At 40.4% G+C, this 20,427-nt stretch overlaps 1 protein-coding gene across 1 annotated transcript in view; it reads left to right on the top strand.

Annotated features, from left to right (window-relative positions):
* LOC138948200 (sushi domain-containing protein 2-like) overlaps positions 1-20,427 on the top strand; it is a 164,653-nt gene that overhangs the window by 131,005 nt on the left and 13,221 nt on the right. The window contains exons 8-16 of the mRNA XM_070319701.1: positions 8,563-8,832; positions 9,148-9,428; positions 11,072-11,215; positions 11,847-12,002; positions 12,796-12,939; positions 13,436-13,561; positions 16,649-16,775; positions 17,263-17,399; positions 19,429-19,608. Coding sequence (XP_070175802.1) covers positions 8,563-8,832; positions 9,148-9,428; positions 11,072-11,215; positions 11,847-12,002; positions 12,796-12,939; positions 13,436-13,561; positions 16,649-16,775; positions 17,263-17,399; positions 19,429-19,608 — 1,565 coding nt within the window. The remainder of the gene's footprint in view (positions 1-8,562; positions 8,833-9,147; positions 9,429-11,071; positions 11,216-11,846; positions 12,003-12,795; positions 12,940-13,435; positions 13,562-16,648; positions 16,776-17,262; positions 17,400-19,428; positions 19,609-20,427) is intronic.

Below are 20,427 nucleotides of genomic sequence, written 5' to 3'. Positions count from 1 at the left end.
TATCTTCACAGCACTTTCTCCAATTACCCCCAATACCCGATATGGCCCCGTCCATCCCAATCCCAGCTTTTGATTAGCCCTCGGTGGGTACCACCTCCAGACCCTTGTTCCCACAGGAAAGTCTCTCTTCTTTATTTTCCTGTCATATCCCTTTTTCTGTCTCTGGAAACTCCTCTGTAAGTTTCTTCTAGCTACGTCAAATGAGTTCTCCAACACTGCCTTTACCCATTCAACATATATGCTCGGACATTCAATGTCTTTGCTAGCTTCAGGTTTACCCACTACAGCTTCTAATGGGATCACAACCTCTCTTCCGAACATCAATAGGTTCGGCGTACATAGAGTAGATTGTTGTTGTGATGACCGATAGGCCATTAGCAAAAACGGTATATGATCATCCCAATCATCCCTTCTTTCATTCACAAAAAGTGACAACATCTGCTGTAAGGTTTTGTTAAACCTCTCTACCAGCCCATCGCTCTGAGGGTGGTATGGGGTAGTTCTAGTCTTATTTATTTCTAACGTCTCACACAGACATCTAAACAAGATACTTTCGAACTCCCTCCCCTGATCTGTATGTATGGCATCAGGCATGCCGAATCGACAAATAAACTCAGTGATTAGTTTATCCGCTACAGTTTGTGCAGTATGGTTAGGTATTGAGTATGCTTCCACCCACTTGGTGAAATAATCTGTCACTACCATAATGTACTCGTTTCCTTTCTCGGTCTGAGGCAAAGGCCCGACAATGTCAATCGCTATCCTTTCCAAAGGCGCACCTACATTGACGTGTTGCATTGGTTCCCTTCCCCTACCCGGACCTGGTTTCTTTCGAGCACATACAGGACACTTGGCACACCATCTAGCTATATCTTCGTTCATCCCTGGCCAGTAAATGATACGTTTGATTCTAGCTAGCGTCTTGTCCCTCCCCAAATGTCCCACAGTTTTCTGGTCATGAGCCAGCTTGAGTACTTCTTTTCTAACAGAATGGGGAGCTACCCACACGGTTTCCATATTCCCTATGGCATCTACCGTAACCTTGACACTCAATATATCATCTGTTACACTCGCGTCATCCCAGTGACTCATGAGTGTTCTCACGTCATGACTATATTGTGACATCTCCCCCTTGTTGGGCTTTTCTCCCCTCTTCTTTAGTTGTATGAATACTCTAGTCATTGGATCTTCATTTTGCCATTTTTTTAGATCCTGTTTTGTCCACCCCCCAACCCAGTTATCATCAGATTCATTCACAGGGTTATCCGGTATGTCCCTAGCATCCATTCCATCCTGTGGCTCCCTGGAGCTAACGGACTCAGAATTGTTAACCACCGATCTATGCTCCATAGCACTAGATACCTCGACGTTATCTACCTCACTCCCTGAGCAGGCCTCATGACTAACGTCTACATGTAGATTAGAGTTGACATCCCCATAGCTAGCATTATGGGACCCCTCTGCATCTACGAAATACTCCTCAGGTAGACTGAATTCACTTGAGGCCAATACATATGCTTCCTCATCTTCATCATCAGATAAGACAGATTCACTCTGAACATTGTTATCGCCCCTCAAGTCTGCTACCTGTTCCCTCCCTTGGGACCGAGTAACCATTTGGTGTGGCAAAGGGGGCGTATTCTCTTTCGAGTCTGATTCCACTATAGCAACATCCCCATTCCTTGATCGGGCAGATTCACTCTGAGCTACTATAATTTCTTCTTCCCCAGCTTGTTCTAGAACTTTCGCTCTCGCCTTTGCACGTGTTAACATTCCCTCCTTTTGATCCCTGCTTTCTTCCGTTCTCTGGTTAGGTTCTTCTATTTGTTTTCGTTGATCACTAGTCTGTGTTCTAGTCACCACTCGCACTTTCAGTTCACTCTCTTGGCACTCTTGGCAATTGTCCCGTTTACACTTTCTGTATGGCTTTCTTGATAGTGCATCGGAATTTCCATGTAAAACCCCTTTTCTGTACTCTATCTCAAAATCATAAGCGCCCAGAACTGCCATCCATCTCGCTACCATCCCCTCTGGGTTCTTGAAGTTTTTTAACCACTTGAGTGAACTATGATCAGTCCTGATGAGAAACTTCCTCCCCCACAAATAGTGACGGAAATGTTTAACAAATGTAACTACGGCGTACAACTCCCTGTAGGTTACACAGTATCTTTGTCTGCTTGGACATAAGGTTCTACTAGCGTATGCTATCACCTTTTCTTCCCCATCTTGAACTTGGCTCAACACAGCCCCCACAGAATGACCTGAAGCGTCTGTATCAAGTATGAACATCCCTTCTCTTCTTGGGTACGCTAACACTGATGATGAAATCAAATCTTCTTTGAGCTTTTCGAAAGATTCACTACATTTTTCATCCCAATTGTAAGGTTGTCCCTTCTTGGTAAGGTTGGTTAGTGGGGTTGCTTTCTCAGCGAAGTTGGGTATGAATTTGCGGTAATAGGACGCTAGCCCCAAAAAGCTTCTGACTTCTGTGACATTTTCTGGCGCTGGCCATGTTTTCACTGCCTCAATTTTTATGGGATCGCATTTTATGCCTTGTTCTGAAACCACGTGCCCCAGAAACGTTACCTCTTTTTGAAACAGGTTACACTTTGCTGCCTTAAGCTTAAGGTTAGCTTCACTGAATCTTTGGAACACTTTTCTCAAGTTACCCAATGCATCTTCTTCTGTTTTTCCCATGACAATAACATCGTCAACATACACTAAGACCCTGTCGAAACCCAACCCTTTCAGTGTTAACTCCATGAGCCTTTGAAAGGTTGAACAACTGTTACACAACCCGAATGGTAGAACCCTAAACTGGTAGTGCCCCACATGCGTGTTAAAAGCAGTCTTTTCTTTGTCTTTTTCCTCCATTTCTACCTGAAAGTAGCCCTGAGCCAAATCCAACGTAGAAAACCATTTTGATCCCCCTAGCAAATCTAAGGATTCATCAATTCTTGGTAAAGGGTATGCATCCTTTTTGGTTACTGAGTTCAACTTTCGAAAGTCTACGCAGAATCGAACACTCCCATCTTTCTTTTTGACTAAAACCACAGGCGCAGCCCATGGACTATCACTAGGTTCTATGATTTGTGCATCTAGCATCTTCTTCACTTCAACCTCTATGACTTCTCTTTGCGCTATGGGGGGTCTTCTAGGGGGAAGTTTTATGGGTCTGTTTTCGCCCACATGAATGGTATGTTTTGTTTTGTCTGACCGCCCTAGTTCTCCCGAATTTTCGTAAAAGATGTCTCTGAACTCTTCCACCAAATCCTCTACCTTTTCTTTTGTAGATCTAGTTACATTATCGTCCACCCTTCCCAGAATTCCCTTCAATGCCTCTGGCATGTCTTCTTTGTTTCTGGTTACCTCTTCTGATGTCGGTTCTTTTTCCTTCTTCACTTCGATATTTTCTACTTCTTGTATCGATGCTACTGTCGTCCCAGCGCTAATACCAGACTCATGATCTGACAGATTAGTTATGGGAATGTACACCTCTCTCCCCGACACTTTCACCATGGACCTTGGGATCTCTAGACCTGGTTTCTTGATTAGGTGATTCATTGATTCTACAAGACCCTCTTTTCCTTCTCTCCACTCCCCTGTGACGACCGCTTTCACAATTCTTTCACTACCTGATGGTATCTGAACGTCTTCCATCACCCTGATTCTAGCACAGCTCGAAGTTGTCTCTTTCTGCAACTCTACAACCCTACCGTGAAGATGCAACACACCCGATGATAGATCTACCTGCACATTGTTTTTCATTAGGAAATCCATCCCCAGAATGCCCTGAACTCCTTGTACCTCCCCCACTATCATGTTCATTCGGTATCTCTGACCGCTAATTCCCACAGAAAATTTTCCGACCCCTTTCAGTTCTAGCGGCTCCCCATTGGCAGTTGTCAGTTTACTATGCAAAGGTTTGATCTTTGGTTTTCTTGCAGCCATTTCTTCGTATACTTCATTAGACAAAATCGTGGCGCCCGACCCAGTATCTAACAGCAGTTCTATGCTTTGCATCCCAATCTGAACCGGAACAAACCAACAGGTGCCCGCCGTTAAGTTTATTCTGATAGTAGGCCTATCTCTCACGGGTGTCTTTTCATCTCCTCGATGGGCTGTGCTGTCGGCCTCACGCTCAGCCCCTAATAGTTTAAAGGCGTTTTGTTTGGGTATTTCCCATCGTTAGCTCTCTGATTTGAGTAGGACCTATCGTTTGCTCGCCTCTCTTTTCTTTGTGGGCACTCTCTAGCATAATGTGATGGGTCCCCGCAGATGAAACACGTCCCCTTTATCTTCTGTTCCCTTTTTTCATGGGTCTCCTTCATTTTGTCATCGAAGGTTTGCATAGTCTTTTTCAACTGGCTCAAAACAGATTCTAGGTTAGTTACACTCTTTTCTTCCTCAGACAGACTCTTCCCATCTATGGGTTTCTTCCTTTCTTCTATCAGATTTACCGATATATCGCACTCTCTTGGCTTGGTCAAGTTTTTCTCGCTATTATCATAGCTTTGTACTGATGCGGTTTCTTCCGCGAGCTCAATAGCCTCAGTAAGTGTCTTAGGCTTTCCATACAGGACATGTTCTTTCATGGCAGTGTGATCTAGCCCCCCGATGAACTTGTCTATTAGGATACCTTCTAGGCCAGTGTTATAGTCTTCGGGGTATGCCTTCTCGGCAAGTTCTTGGATAGACCGTCCAAATTCTTGGATGTCTTCGTTTCGCCTTTTTCTTCTATTCTTGAACTCATTTCTGTACATGTTAATGGCGCCTACTGGTGTGAGACACTTAGTTAGCACCCTTTCCAATGACTCGTAGTCTTCTCCATCCATCCCCTTCAGCACCCTTTCCACTATCGAATCCGCCTTTCCCTTGAGACACATCCTCAATTGTATTCCCTTCTCCTCATACGACCACCCGTTCCATTTAGCTACTCGCTCGAATTTCCCCAAGTACGAGTTCACATTGGTGCTCCCATCGAACTTATCCGCCTCCGTCTGTCGCCTACGTTGTCCCGATCTTCCCCCTCGGTATGGACTTTCTTCAGTCGCCCCTTGTCCCCTGCTAGATTCTCTTCCTTGGTTTGTTCTACCTCCCATCTCCCCCTCGAATGATCTATTTCTTTCCCTATCCATGGTACTCTCAACCTCTGTGCTTCTCCGTACATTTCTTCTTTCCCTTCGATCTGGAAGATCAAGAAATTCCTCGTCCAAATATAGACCCCTCCCTTGATTGGTCAGATTTCTCATTGCCTCGTTCTCAATCGAGCGGTCTAATCTGGCTGCTCTACTCTCCCTGCCGTACCCAGAATCAAACGGAGTTTCGTAGCCATTTTCTAATTCGAATGCGTTATCCTGGAAGAGCCCTTTCATATTTGCTACAGGCGTTCTTTGTGCTCGCGATTCGAACGGATTATGTGTGTTACTATCATGTTTCTTTTCCCAAGGTACGTCGACATTTTCTTTCTTTTCAACTTTTGGTTTGTTTTCTCCCCTTACCAAGAAACTAGGAGTCATGGCTCTCGCTGCGCTACCCACCACGTTAGCGAAAAACGAAACAACCCCCATTTCTCTATCTTTCTCCCTTGCCGTTGACTAACACAACTTGCCTCTGTTTCTTTTATTTCTAAACCTCCCCTTGTTTCATCTTCAATCTCTGTCAACTAAATTAATCAACAATCATTTCTTCTCGCCTATAACTTCTTTCCTTTCTTGTTATTTTAGATTTCAACTCTGTGTCTGTCCCCTATCACTCCTATTGGTCGACTATCACCCCGTAATTGTAACAATTAGCAACAAAATCCAAAACTGCACTTTACCTCATCACAGTTGATCGTCTGCTACACTGTCTCCAACAAGAACCCCCTACGTCACTACGTATTCTTCCGCGTTCTAATTTGCTCGTCTATTTATAGTCTATTCACCTACTTTTAGTTATTTGGACTATGGTACACGTATTTTTTTTATGAAAAACTCACATCTTTCGCAGTCACACTGACTCCACTCGTCCGAATGATTCTCTAGCCACACTAAGTCGTCTTTCTGGCTAATTACTTCTACTGTTCTTTTTGATCTGCACTGAAATAATCAGCCTTCTACTACCTTGAAAGATAAAAAGCTAATATTAGATCCTTGGTCACGGCCACCAAAATGTAGCAGTTTTCCTATTGCATTGAATGTTTGTTTATTTACCCGGCGGAAAACCGTGGAAGTTGTAGATAATAACCAAGACCTGAGTCCTTTATGCGGCTCTACAGATGTGTTGTTTAGTGTGTGCACCTGTTATTTTCTCCTTTCCAGATCTAGTTTTGGCCTCGCGTTGTGTTCATTTTTCCCTAGTGCGTGCAACTAAAATCTGCTAGTGCGCTATATTTATCCTCTTCCATCTAAAATTGCCGAGTTAGCTTATCTTTCCACAAAGGCTAAATCAGTGAGAAGAAGTGACGACTCAGGTATCAACGAAAATCATTCAGTCAAGTGATGGAGTCAATTCCATGGGATTACCTTTCTATAAAATAGTTTATTAAACTCATTTCTAGAAAAGTGTACAAGCCTTCCAATACAACAGGTGCAAATTATTCAATATCATAAATTCACATACAAAATTGATACAAAAACCCGGGTAGCCCTTACATGGCAAACATCAAAAATGCGCAGATTATTATCATGGAAAACAATGAAGCCGCCTAATCTCCCTTCCCCAAATAATCCTATCCTAAATCGAGACTCCGCATATCGAGCTAGCTACCTGTTTATCCCATACAGGATCTTTTGTTCCCTGACTGACTATCTACAACTTTCTTATGATCTATTTATTTTGATGGAATTCGAAATGGGAGAAACAGTTCTTCCCTCTTTGGGCTATTTTTTAAGGATGGTCTAAGACCTCAGAACTTTCTAGATTAACTTCAGTGAGAACGGGACAGAGCCGCGGACGACTCTACTTATTCTCCACCAAAGTGTTTATCCCTATCTTATTTCCAGTCTTATTTCTTTTACAAAGTACCGTACGCAGATAGGGTGGGACACCAAAAACACAGGAGCTTGCCCTCACCTACGCAGGTCACCTAAGGTTTAATCTACCACACCTAGCTAGCTAATTTAGGACCGTTCAATCAAACGCACGCCGACGTTCTAACAGTCCGGTTGTTTATTTCTGACTATCTACGGAATTTTTCTCCTACATATCTTTTGGACCTTTACTGTCGTTTGAAGTAAACAATCAGTAACATGCGCGGTCGTCCTTTAAAACTGGCTAGGCCTAGGCTGTCTTAATTTACGAAAAGGTAGAAAGAATCTCTAAGTTCTTTTATCGTTACGCTGTGTTTTCCCTACACTATCCCTTCAATAGAATGCGAAGTCTCTTCCTGTACTAATCTATTCTGGCCTTTTATACCAGTCCATACGGTAACCTAGACAGAAACGCGGACCCCATACGGATTGGTTGGTGGCAACTCGACCACAACCAAACTACTTGTGAAACATTCCGCAACAACATAGTCCACCCCTTTCCCCTAATCTTCTGACCTACCGGCTAACGCATTAACAATTCGCCTATAATTCAACTCATTTATTACACATATTATTTTATCCACATCAAAATAACCTATATTTCCTTGTATTCTAGATTTCCCATTCCTTCCGATCTAACGATGATTTCGTTCATCGATCGTTGTTTCCAACCCTACGAACAATCATCACATTCCGGCTACATCATTACCCACAATAATACATTGTGGTCATCAATTTACATCCATTAAACAACTTTCATCCATTCTCTAATTATTCGACTTGACATTGGTCAAGTTTTACTACCCTTCATCAACCCGTATGCCGGTAAAGCGTGTCCGCGCCACATAAATGGCCGCCAACACGGAACTGAAAAGGGAATTACCTCCCTTGCATCGTCTACTGTTGTTTATACCCTATTGTTCGCTCTCTTCTTTGGCAAGCTGAAAACAGCGATAGCGTGACAGAAAGGACTCTGTACACCATGACCATTCTAAGCCTTCCATCCCTAACTTTTACATCAAACTTTCTTCAAATCTGGCTCTCCCGCCACAACATCAAGCCCTTTTCAACTGCACTTTTCACACACAGATACATCAAGCCCTTTTCAACTGCAGTTTTCACACACAGATACATCAAGCCCTTTTCAACTGCAGTTTTCACACACAAATACATCAAGCCCTTTTCAACTGCAGTTTTCACACACAAATACATCAAGCCCTTTTCAACTGCACTTTTCAAGTTCTTTGACCTCTGTCAAGTCTGAATTTGATCATTCCAATTTAGTATTGTTTGCTTCACTTGTTAGTTCTAAGGGCCGATACGACGGGAAGGGAAATAAGTCAAGATTTCTCTCAGGGTGTGCCCCTCTCCATTGGCTAATGATGTGTAATTTTTCTGTACTGCGTTAAAAATGGGTTGATTTATTGTGTGATGGTTTAAAAAAAACTCCACAAGAAAAATAGAAAAGCAAGGTACCTGACGAAACATACCCCAAGTTAATTGAAGTTGCTTTGGCTGTTCTTACAAAACCTATCGTTCTTTGTTGCAGGTCATATTTGTCACACTGGTCAGACGTCTTCCCTGTGCGGTGGAGCACTGCAGGAGAGTCAGACGAGAAGTGCTCTGATTGGCTGTCACAAGAACAGTCCCGCAGTGAATTGACGCAGCAAGCAGCATGTCCGTGCACTCTCAAACAGGCGGAGAGCGACACGGGGCGTTGGCAAAGAGACCCCCTGTGTTCACACGACTCTGCCACCCTGTACAACTGTATCTACCGAGGCAGCAGAACGCACGAGTGTATTGTGCCCACGTTTAAGGGGTAAGGCAGACTTTCTGTTCTTATTGTTTTAAAAGAAAAGTAGTTGAAAATCACATTCAAAGGTTAAGGCAGACTTTCTGTTCTGCTAGTAAATAAATGAAAATAAAAAAAGCTCAGAACGGTTTAGCTTAGTTGGCCGTTATTGCAGTGTTTTTCTGTTAAGAATATGCACATATGAGATTCATTGTGATGCTATGATCATTTGCCTCAGATTCAAGATGCATTATTCTCTTGCACAGCCCATAAAAATCCCCAAGTTATTTCGGAACATCGCTTTTGAAATTGTCCTGACCATTTCTTTTGTTTTATCAACAGTCCTCAAACAGTAAATCAACACTGTTGCTATGGCGACAACAATGAACTGTTGGACGTGAGAGAAGGGGGTGGAGGCAGCATGCTGGAAAGGTATCACTTCCGTTCCCGTAGCGACCAACTGACCGGCAGCGATCAGGTGGTACCCTGGTTTTCCTACCTTACCGAAGATGTCGCATCATACCTCCACTGCTGTGAATACGCGTCCAACTCTTCGTTGTGTGTACAGTTTCGCCAACAGAGGGCGCCGGTGTCGTGCCAGGGATACAAACCACCTGCCGCAGGTATGAATATGTCCTGCCCTTGCAATTTTTTTTCTTTTGATGATCCACCTTCGTTTGCTATTTATGTTGTTGAATTTTAAAACAAGGCGGGTTGAGGGTGACAGATTCAAAGGAAGTTCACCTGCTGCAAGCGAGAGCATGTTTTGTACATGCAATTTTTCTTCTTTTAATTATTGACGTTAGTTGCTATTTACAGTGACAGATTTAGTTTAACAAGGCGGTTTGAGGATGAATAGTTCAAGAAAAGTTTATGCCTTAAAACAAAATAAGGGGAGTGTATATAGGTGGGAGGGAGTGAGTGTACGAAGAGTTATTTCCCCTTGCAGTCTTTGTCCTCTGTTGATGATGGAACTTTGTTGCTGTTTATAGTGTAAGCTTTTTAGTTTACCAAGGTGGGTTGAGGGTGAAAAAGGAAGTTTATGGCGCAGAGCAACACAATAACACTGGGGAGTACTGCAGATGCGTGGGAGGAAGGGAGATGGAAGAGAGTTGGTGTGAAGAAGATTAAGTCTTCTTTTATGAAAATTGCTGTGAAAATCTCTAACAAGTGATGATTGATTTGTTGTCTGCATCTATTTGTGTATTTTGCATGTATTTATTTATTTGTTCGGTTATTTATTTATTTATTTATTTATTATTTCCTTGCCTTCTTATTTACTTATTAGATATGTATTTGTTTATTTATTTGTTTATCTATTGATGAATAACATGATTAATCAAAATGTTATATTTACATTTTTACATTTAGTCAAGTTTTTACTAAATGTTTTAACATAGAGGGGGGAATCGAGATGAGGGTCGTGGTGTATGTGTGTGTGTGTGTGTGTGTGTGTGTAGAGCGATTCAGAGTAAACTACTGGACCGATCTTTATGAAATTTTTCATGAGAGTTCCTGGGTATGATATCCCCAGACGTTTTTTTCATTTTTTCGATAAATGTCTTTGATGACGTCATATCCGGCATTTTGTAAAAGTTGAGGCGGTACTGTCACACCCTAATTTTTCAATCAAAATTGATTGACATTTTGGCCATGCAATCTTCGACTAAGGCCCGACTTTGGTATTGCATTTGAGCTTGGAGGCTTAAAAATTAATTGATGACTTTGGTCATTAAAAATCTAAAAATTGTAATTAAAATTATTTTTTTATAAAACGACTCAAAATTACATTTATCGTATTCTTCATCATTTTCTGATTCCAAAAACATATAAATATGTTATATTCGGATTAAAAACAAGCTCTGAAAATAAAAAATATAAAAATTATGATTAAAATTAAATTTCCAAAATCGATTTAAAAACAATTTTATCTTATTCCTGGTCCGTTCTTGATTCCAAAAACATATAGATAATGATATGTTTGGATTAAAAACACTTTCAGAGAGTTAAAAAGAATAGAGATATAGAAAAGCGTGCTATCCTCCTCAGAGCAACCGCTACCGCGCTTTTCTGGATTGTTAATTTCACTACCTTTGCCACGAGCGGTGTACGAGTGTACGGTCTTGCGGAAATAATGCAATGCGTTCAGTTTCATTCTGTGAGTTCGACTCAGCTTGACTAAATGTTGTATTTTCGCCTTACGCGACTTGTTTATTCCTTGATTGAACTATTTATTCATTTTGTTTCTCACTTTTTTTTTGTTTAGCCCAAGCAGCGGGTGACCCCCACATAGTGACCTTGGATGGGGTCAACTACACATTCAACGGGGAAGGGGACTTCATTTTGCTGCAAGATGTCTCAGGGAATATCAGAGTTCACGTCACCGCCAAGAGAGCAGTGGATGTTGATGGTAAGTTGAGCAGAGTCTCAGGGAATATCAGAGTTCACGTCACCGCCCAGAGAGCAGTGGATGTTGATGGTAAGTTGAGCAGAGTCTCAGGCAATATCAGAGTTCACGTCACCGCCAAGAGAGCAGTAGATGTTGATGGTAAGTTGAGCAGAGTCTCAGGCAATATCAGAGTTCACGTCACCGCCCAGAGAGCAGTGGATGTTGATGGTAAGTTGAGCAGAGTAAATTTCAGTTACAGCATATTTTACAATCTTGTTAAAATCCAGACCAATTTTTACGAACTTTTGAAGACTTAAAAAAGGGGGTCATGTAGCAGACCTTACCCTTACAAAGTTGGAGTAATTTATTTCTATTTTTTAGAATTTTGGGGAAAAAAACCTCCATTTGAGTTGAGACTACGATTTTCAAACGTGTTTTAAATTAGGTTTGTGTTGCTAATGTTGGCGTTAGTAACCACTGGGTTACTATTTTGGTCATCAGATAACTATTTTTTGACTTGACCATTATTATCAAGTTTTTTGGGGGTAAACAGGTCTGCATGTAGTTATCTTAGATATCATCCAGGATGAAGTAAAAGTAAAATATCATGTACAGTTGAGGAATTTAACGCAAATCTTGTTTCTGTCACCAGGCAAACTGGGCAATGCCACAGTATTCACTGCGGTGGCCATGTCGGTAGTCAACGAAACGGACGTGGTTGAGATTCGTCAAACCAACAATGGGGGTGTTGCAGTTCTCATCAACCAGACACAGGTGGACTTCACCGACACACAAATGGAAAGAAGGGGTAAGTTGTCTCGTCCTCATGATCGTCTAGCGTACGAACCTTGTCACTATCGCCTCCCTCCTGCCCCTATAAGGCAAAAAAAAAAAAATAGGTCTGTTTACGGTAACCCGACCGACCCTATTTTTTTCGCGCGACCCTAGACTTTTTTTTTTGGCATTTGGGGGAAAAAAAAAAAAAGAAAAAAAAAAAATCTTGGTTTTTTTGCAAAATAACGTAAAAATATGGTTTTTTTGGGGAAAAAAAAAAAAAAAAATCCCGACATACCGACCCTATTTTTTGGGCCTATGTTACCGTAAACAGACCTATTTTTTTTTTGTGCCTAACATGCAATGTGCCAAGATATCTGTTGAGAAAAAAGTTGTAGAATTTTCATAAAGTGCAAGCAAACATGTGTGTTGGTGCTAATTTGCTTCTTGATGAAACGTACACATAGCATGATATGATGTATTTCTCTGATGATATTTTAGTTGTATTAACAAATTCTTTCTTCTCAAACTTTCCTAGATTGGTCATTCCCCTTCACACACTAACTTTATCAGTCTAAGAGAAGTTTGAAGTCTTTCCTGTTTAAGGTCTTCCCTAATTAAAGTTGACTTCGCGATGACCCAAATTGTAGTGCCGATAAGCTTGGTGCAGCCAGCTTCAGCAAATAGATTTTGCCCAGTCGACTTCGCCCAATTAATATCATGCTTAAGGTTCGGTCGGCTGTGGAGTCATTTTTTTATCTGCCACTTTCTTGCAAGTTTTAAGTATTTTGCTCTTGAGATAAATAACCGTACGTTGCCTTCAACAGGCATGACGATATATCGCAACGAGACGGGAAACAATACGGTGGAATTCACAGTCGTCATGGATACGGCTGGAATTTCTGTGTTGGTGTCGGCCACTCCAGAGTTGCTGAACATCATGGTGCTAGTAGGGTCATCAGAACTGAAAGGTCAATAATTTTTTATTGTGTGTGTGTGTGTGTGTGTGTGTGTGTGTGTGTGTGTGTGTGTGTGTGTGTGTGTGTGTGTGTGTGTGTGTGTGTTTTAGTTTGTTAGCATCCAGAGATGACTGAAGATCTCAACAGTAGAATTGGGAGCAAACTGTGTGTTTTTTGCATCTTAACTGATGGTCTTGTTATTTAATTTTGTGATAAATGTTAGTGTTATAGTTCATTCATACATTTGTTAAGAAGTGACATAGAACCTGTGGAAAAAACCAAGAGGAGCAATGTATGTCTGCATAACAGTGTCTGTGTTCCAAGTAATATTTCATATATGTCAAATTTTGTAACAGTGTGTTGGTCATTTGCAAATTATTTCTTTTACAAAATTGGAGATTTTACAAGTAAGCTGGAATGGAAAATAAAAACAGAAAAAAACACCCTGTTTTGTTATGGATGTTTCTGAGGTAAACAGTTCAGTACCATTATTTCAATCCAACTGCAGGCAACTTGACAGGGCTGCTAGGCAACTACAACGGCGAGAAAGACGACGACTTCCAGTCTCGCAGCGGAGATCCGGTCCCCATCACTGCCAACATGAGCGACGTCCACTACCGCTTTGGCATGACATGTACGTGTGGTTTTCTTTCCTTTCTTTGTTCCTTTCTGTCTTTGTTCCTTTCTGTCTTTGTTCCCTTCTGTCTTTGTTCCCTTCTGTCTTTGTTCCCTTCTGTCTTTGTTCCCTTCTGTCTTTGTTCCTTTCTGTCTTTGTTCCCTTCTGTCTTTGTTTGTTTCTGTCTTTGTTTCTGTCTTTGTTTCTGTCTTTGTTTCCGTCTTTGTTTCTGTCTTTGTTTCTGTCTTTGTTTCCGTCTTTGTTTCTGTCTTTGTTTCCGTCTTTGTTTCCGTCTTTGTTTCCGTCTTTGTTTCCGTCTTTGTTTCCGTCTTTGTTTCCGTCTTTGTTTCCGTCTTTCTTTCTGTCTTTGTTTCTGTCTTTGTTTCCGTCTTTGTTTCCGTCTTTGTTTCCGTCTTTGTTTCCGTCTTTCTTTCTGTCTTTCTTTCTGTCTTTGTTTCTGTCTTTGTTTCTGTCTTTGTTTCCGTCTTTCTTTCTGTCTTTCTTTCTGTCTTTGTTTCTGTCTTTGTTTCCGTCTTTCTTTCCGTCTTTCTTTCCGTCTTTGTTTCCGTCTTTGTTTCCGTCTTTCTTTCCGTCTTTCTTTCCGTCTTTGTTTCCGTCTTTGTTTCTGTCTTTGTTTCCGTCTTTCTTTCTGTCTTTGTTTCCGTCTTTGTTTCTGTCTTTGTTTCCGTCTTTCTTTCTGTCTTTGTTTCCGTCTTTGTTTCTGTCTTTGTTTCTGTCTTTGTTTCTGTCTTTGTTTCCGTCTTTGTTTCTGTCTTTGTTTCTGTCTTTGTTTCCGTCTTTGTTTCTGTCTTTGTTTCTGTCTTTGTTTCTGTCTTTGTTTCTGTCTTTGTTTCTGTCTTTGTTTCCGTCTTTGTTTCCGTCTTTGTTTCCGTCTTTGTTTCCGTCTTTGTTTCCGTCTTTGTTTCTGTCTTTGTTTCCGTCTTTGTTTCCGTCTTTGTTTCCGTCTTTGTTTCCGTCTTTGTTTCCGTCTTTGTTTCTGTCTTTGTTTCCGTCTTTGTTTCCGTCTTTGTTTCTGTCTTTGTTTCTGTCTTTGTTTCCGTCTTTGTTTCTGTCTTTGTTTCCGTCTTTGTTTCTGTCTTTGTTTCCGTCTTTGTTTCTGTCTTTGTTTCTGTCTTTGTTTCCGTCTTTGTTTCCGTCTTTGTTTCCGTCTTTGTTTCCGTCTTTGTTTCCGTCTTTGTTTCCGTCTTTGTTTCCGTCTTTGTTTCCGTCTTTGTTTCCGTCTTTCTTTCTGTCTTTCTTTCTGTCTTTGTTTCCGTCTTTGTTTCCGTCTTTGTTTCCGTCTTTGTTTCTGTCTTTGTTTCTGTCTTTGTTTCTGTCTTTGTTTCCGTCTTTCTTTCTGTCTTTCTTTCTGTCTTTGTTTCCGTCTTTGTTTCCGTCTTTGTTTCCGTCTTTGTTTCCGTCTTTGTTTCCGTCTTTCTTTCCGTCTTTGTTTCCGTCTTTGTTTCCGTCTTTGTTTCTGTCTTTCTTTCCGTCTTTCTTTCCGTCTTTGTTTCCGTCTTTGTTTCCGTCTTTGTTTCCGTCTTTGTTTCAGTCTTTGTTTCCGTCTTTGTTTCTGTCTTTGTTTCTGTCTTTGTTTCTGTCTTTGTTTCTGTCTTTGTTTCCGTCTTTGTTTCTGTCTTTGTTTCCGTCTTTGTTTCTGTCTTTGTTTCTGTCTTTGTTTCCGTCTTTGTTTCTGTCTTTGTTTCTGTCTTTGTTTCTGTCTTTGTTTCTGTCTTTGTTTCTGTCTTTGTTTCTGTCTTTGTTTCTGTCTTTGTTTCCGTCTTTGTTTCCGTCTTTGTTTCCGTCTTTGTTTCCGTCTTTGTTTCCGTCTTTGTTTCTGTCTTTGTTTCTGTCTTTGTTTCTGTCTTTGTTTCTGTCTTTGTTTCCGTCTTTGTTTCCGTCTTTGTTTCCGTCTTTGTTTCCGTCTTTGTTTCTGTCTTTGTTTCAGTCTTTGTTTCTGTCTTTGTTTCCGTCTTTGTTTCCGTCTTTGTTCCTGTCTTTGTTTCTGTCTTTGTTTCCGTCTTTGTTTCTGTCTTTGTTTCTGTCTTTGTTTCCGTCTTTGTTCCTGTCTTTGTTTCTGTCTTTGTTTCCGTCTTTGTTTCTGTCTTTGTTTCCGTCTTTGTTTCCGTCTTTGTTTCCGTCTTTGTTCCTGTCTTTGTTTCTGTCTTTGTTTCCGTCTTTGTTTCTGTCTTTGTTTCCGTCTTTGTTTCCGTCTTTGTTTCCGTCTTTGTTTCTGTCTTTGTTTCTGTCTTTGTTTCCGTCTTTGTTTCCGTCTTTGTTTCCTTCTTTGTTTCCGTCTTTGTTTCTGTCTTTGTTTCTGTCTTTGTTTCTGTCTTTGTTTCTGTCTTTGTTTCTGTCTTTGTTTCCGTCTTTGTTTCTGTCTTTGTTTCTGGGTTTTTTTCTGTCTTTGTTTCTGTCTTTGTTTCCGTCTTTGTTTCCGTCTTTGTTTCCGTCTTTGTTTCTGTCTTTGTTTCTGTCTTTGTTTCTGGGGTTTTTTCTTTTTTTATCTGTCTGTCTTAAAAATGTCTGTCTTTCATTCTTTTTGTTCTTTTTCTTTCTTGTTTCCTTCTTTCTTTTTCATTTTTTTCTCTTTTTACATTTAGTCAAGTGTTGATTTTCCTTTCTTTCTGTCTGTCTCTTCTTTCTTTCTGATTTACATTTATTTTCTTGTTTCTTCCTTTTGTGGGGTGTTTGTGTATAACTGTGACCAGTAACTCTTAAGCTTAGATTTAATGAACAAAAACAAACACAATTAATATTTATCTGAATGAGTATTTTCTCAATGAGAAATAATAAAAGTGCTCTAATCATTACTTGTGTTTGTGACCATACCTGCTGGAATGTTGTTGTTGTTGTGGTTGTTGTTGTTGTTGTTGTTGTTGTGGTTGTTGTTGTGGTTGTTGTTGTTGTGGTTGTTGTGGTTGTTGAGGTTGTTGTTGTGGTTGTTGTGGTTGTGGTTGTGGTTGTTGTTGTTGTGGTTGTTGTGGTTGTTGCTAACACAGTGTTGTTAATGTTGTTGTGTTTTACTTTCAAAGGCACAGAGATATGATGGATTTAGTGTGTTAATTGCTGTTGTATTCTGAGTTTTCCTTGTGTGTGTTTCAGGGATGTTGCCAGCGAACGAAACACTGCTGTACCATCAGACAGCGTTCCAAGACGCGACACCAGAGAGTGCTCCAGTGGTTGACTATGTTCCAATCTTTTTTGACAGCCTCACGGATGAACAACTCAGGTAACGTTTTGGTTTTTCAGTTTGTTTGCAATCTCAGTTATGACTGAACAAATTAGTTTAAAATTCCTGGCATATTTTTTTGTTCACTGTGATGAATATTATCAGATTTATTCAAACTAATTTTGGTTGTCTGAGTTGATGTTCTTGTGTGTAACTAAGTGGTGGCACTAATTCATGACTTTTTACAATGAACACACGAACATCAGATTTGGTTGTCTGTGTTCTTTGTGTGAGTGGCAGTAATTTGCAACACATTTTACAATTGACACCCCAAGTTTGATATCAGTTCTTGGTAAATTTGTGTCTTTGCCGCAGAAATGATCAGATTTTGATTTTAGGAAGTCTTGTTGCTGATGCTGTTTTGTAAGCAGCTACACTTACAGGAGACTGTGTCAACAATTTATTCACACACCAACAAAGATATAAAATTGTCTGAAAGGATATATTTTCTTCCTTCTTTGATGGTATTCTTATATAATTGTTCCAGGAACGGCACAGTTGAACTGTGTCAGGGGAACCTTCAGTGTATCTTCGACTTCCAACTGACCGGCAAGGAATCCATAGGAGCTTCCACAAGAAAGTTCAACGACCGTTTCGAGAGTGTCGTTAAAGATGTTGCACCAGGTAAGGATCTAGTTCTCACAGTGTATGAACTTGTCATGTGTATACACATTCTGACTGCGTGACGTTGTTGAACCGACTTTAAATGACGAGGTAAAGAAAAGAAACTAAGGGAGAAAAAGATGTTTTGAAGTGCCTTGGTAAAGAAGAAACTAAGAGAGAAAAAGATGTATTGAAGTGAGTGCATCGTGATTAGAAGTGATATTGCTAAGGGTCAAAGGGACATAACTGTTGAGCGGCACACAATGAAGCTGTAAGATTGGTTGTTGATGACCGTGAAGAGCCTTTCAACTTTGACCACTGATGGATCATGGTTGTTGATGACCGTGAAGAGCCTTTCAACTTTGACCACTGATGGATCATGGTTGTTGATGACCGTGAAGAGCCTTTCAACTTTGACCACTGATGGATCATGGTTGTTGATGACCGTGAAGAGCCTTTCAACTTTGACCACTGATGGATCATGGTTGTTGATGACCGTGAAGAGCCTTTCAACTTTGACCACTGATGGATCATGGTTGTTGATGACCGTGAAGAGCCTTTCAACTTTGACCACTGATGGATCATGGTTGTTGATGACCGTGAAGAGCCTTTCAACTTTGACCACTGATGGATCATGGTTGTTGATGACCGTGAAGAGCCTTTCAACTTTGACCACTGATGGATCATGGTTGTTGATGACCGTGAAGAGCCTTTCAACTTTGACCAAGATTGGTTGTTGATGACCGTGAAGAGCCTTTCAAGTTTGACCACAGATGGATCATAATTAAGCTGGATTAATGGTCAAGTTAAAGACTTTAATTATGCTTAGAATCCCATGGAAGATTGATTCATAAAAAAATACATATAAATTATTTTTGGTAGGAGATACGATTTGCAAATCATGTTGCTTCCATAAAAGATCGTTTTATTTCTCAATAGATAAGTTATCGCAGACAAATGAAGAATGATTTATCCCAGACAAATGAAGAATGATTTATCCCAGACAAATGAAGAATGATTTATCTCAGACAAATGAAGAATGATTTAAGGTAGAAACTTTCAACTGACTTTATCAAACAAACACAGTTGTTCAGTCTGCATTTTTTTCCCCGTTTTTACATTTAGTCAAGTTTTGACTAAATGTTTTAACATAGAGGGGGAATCGAGACGAGGGTCGTGGTGTGTGTGTGTGTGTGTGTGTGTGTGTGTGTGTGTGTGTGTGTGTGTGCATGTATGTGTGTGTGTGTGTGTGTGTGTGTGTGTGTGTGTGTGTGTGTGTGTGTGTGTTTGTGTAGAGCGATTCAGACCAAACTACTGGACCGATCTTTATGAAATTTTACATGTCAGTTCCTGGGTGTGATATCCCCAGATGTTTTTTTTCATTTTTTCGATAAATGTCTTTGATGACGTCATATCCGGCTTTTTGTAAAAGTTGAGGCGGCACTGTCACACCCTCATTTTTCAATCAAATTGATTAAAATTTTGACCAAGCTATCTTCGACGAAGGCCGGACCTTGGTATTGCATTTCAGCTTGGTGGCTTAAAAATTAATTAATGACTTTGGTCATTAAAAATCTGAAAATTGTAATTAAAATAATTTTTTTATAAAATGATCCAAAATTACGTTCATCTTATTCTTCATCATTTTCTGATTTCAAAAACATATAAATATGTTATGTTTGGATTAAAAACAAGCTCTGAAAATTAAAAATATAAAAATTATGATTAAAATAAAATTTCCAAAATCGATTTAAAAACAATTTCACTTTATTCCTTGTCGGTTCCTGATTCCAAAAACATATAGATATGATATGTTTGGATTAAAAACACGCTCAGAAAGTTAAAACGAAGAGAGGTACAGAAAAGCGTGCTATGCAGCACAGCGCAACCACTACCGACCTAAACAGGCTCGTTAATTTCACTGCCTTTTGCACAAGCGGCGGACTACGGTCATTGTGAAAAAATACAGTGCGTTCAGTTTCATTCTGTGAGTTCCACAGCTTGACTAAATGTAGTAATTTCATCTTACGCGACTTGTTTTTTTCTCCAGTGGTACGATGTCCTTATGTACAACAAATCGCCAACGGCAACAGAACGCTGGAGGGTCAAGCAGTGGGTCAGAAAGTCAGCTTCGCTTGCGACGAGGGCTACAAGGTCATGAATGGCAGCACAACGCTCGTTTGTCTCCAGTCAGGGAAATGGAACAGCACCACGCCTGACTGTGCCGAGTGTAAGTATTACAGGGTTAATTGCATGCACACTCACACACACACACACACACACACACACACACACACACACACACACACACACACACACACACACACACACACACACACACACACACACACACACACACACACACACACACACACACACACACACACACACACACACACAAGCATGCACGTACCCACTCACACACACACACACACACACACACACACACACACACACACACACACACACACACACACACACACACACACACACTGTTTTTGGTAAATTCCTCATCAATATTTTGTCAGCCTGTCGCTGACTTGTTCAGAATGGTAATGACAAGTCAGCACATGATGTATTGTCATGATGGATATTAAGTCATCTTTCAGTGTTTTTCAACTGTAGTCAATCTGTTTGCATCTGTTGGTACTCAAATGTGTTCTTAACTTGTCTTTAGATTTATAGTTTGTGATTCAGGGAAGAATTTTTGTCAGACTTCAGCCTCAGATCAGAGACTCGTCAACTTATGACTGTTTATAAATATAAATGTTATCTGCCAGCATTCCATGAGGATCGCAGACACACTTTAATTATGACTGTTTAGAAATTTAAAATTTAGGATTCATAGACTGGAAAAATGGTTTGCACATGAATGAATGTGGAGCTTTTTGACAAATTAATTAGAAAAGTTGCAGAAACTATCATGTCTTGGTTATGCTTAAGAAAAACTTAACAGTTTTACAAGTGTAATTACTTTTATTTTCTCTGACAATTCTCTTTGCAAACTTTTTACAAAGGTGGCTGATTATGCTAACGTTAAAATCTTCTC

Source organism: Littorina saxatilis, linkage group LG15, assembly GCF_037325665.1.
Source record: "Littorina saxatilis isolate snail1 linkage group LG15, US_GU_Lsax_2.0, whole genome shotgun sequence".
Lineage (NCBI taxonomy): Eukaryota > Metazoa > Mollusca > Gastropoda > Littorinimorpha > Littorinidae > Littorina > Littorina saxatilis.
The sequence above is the reverse complement of the archived record's forward strand: the minus strand, read 5'-3'. Positions and strand labels throughout refer to the sequence as shown.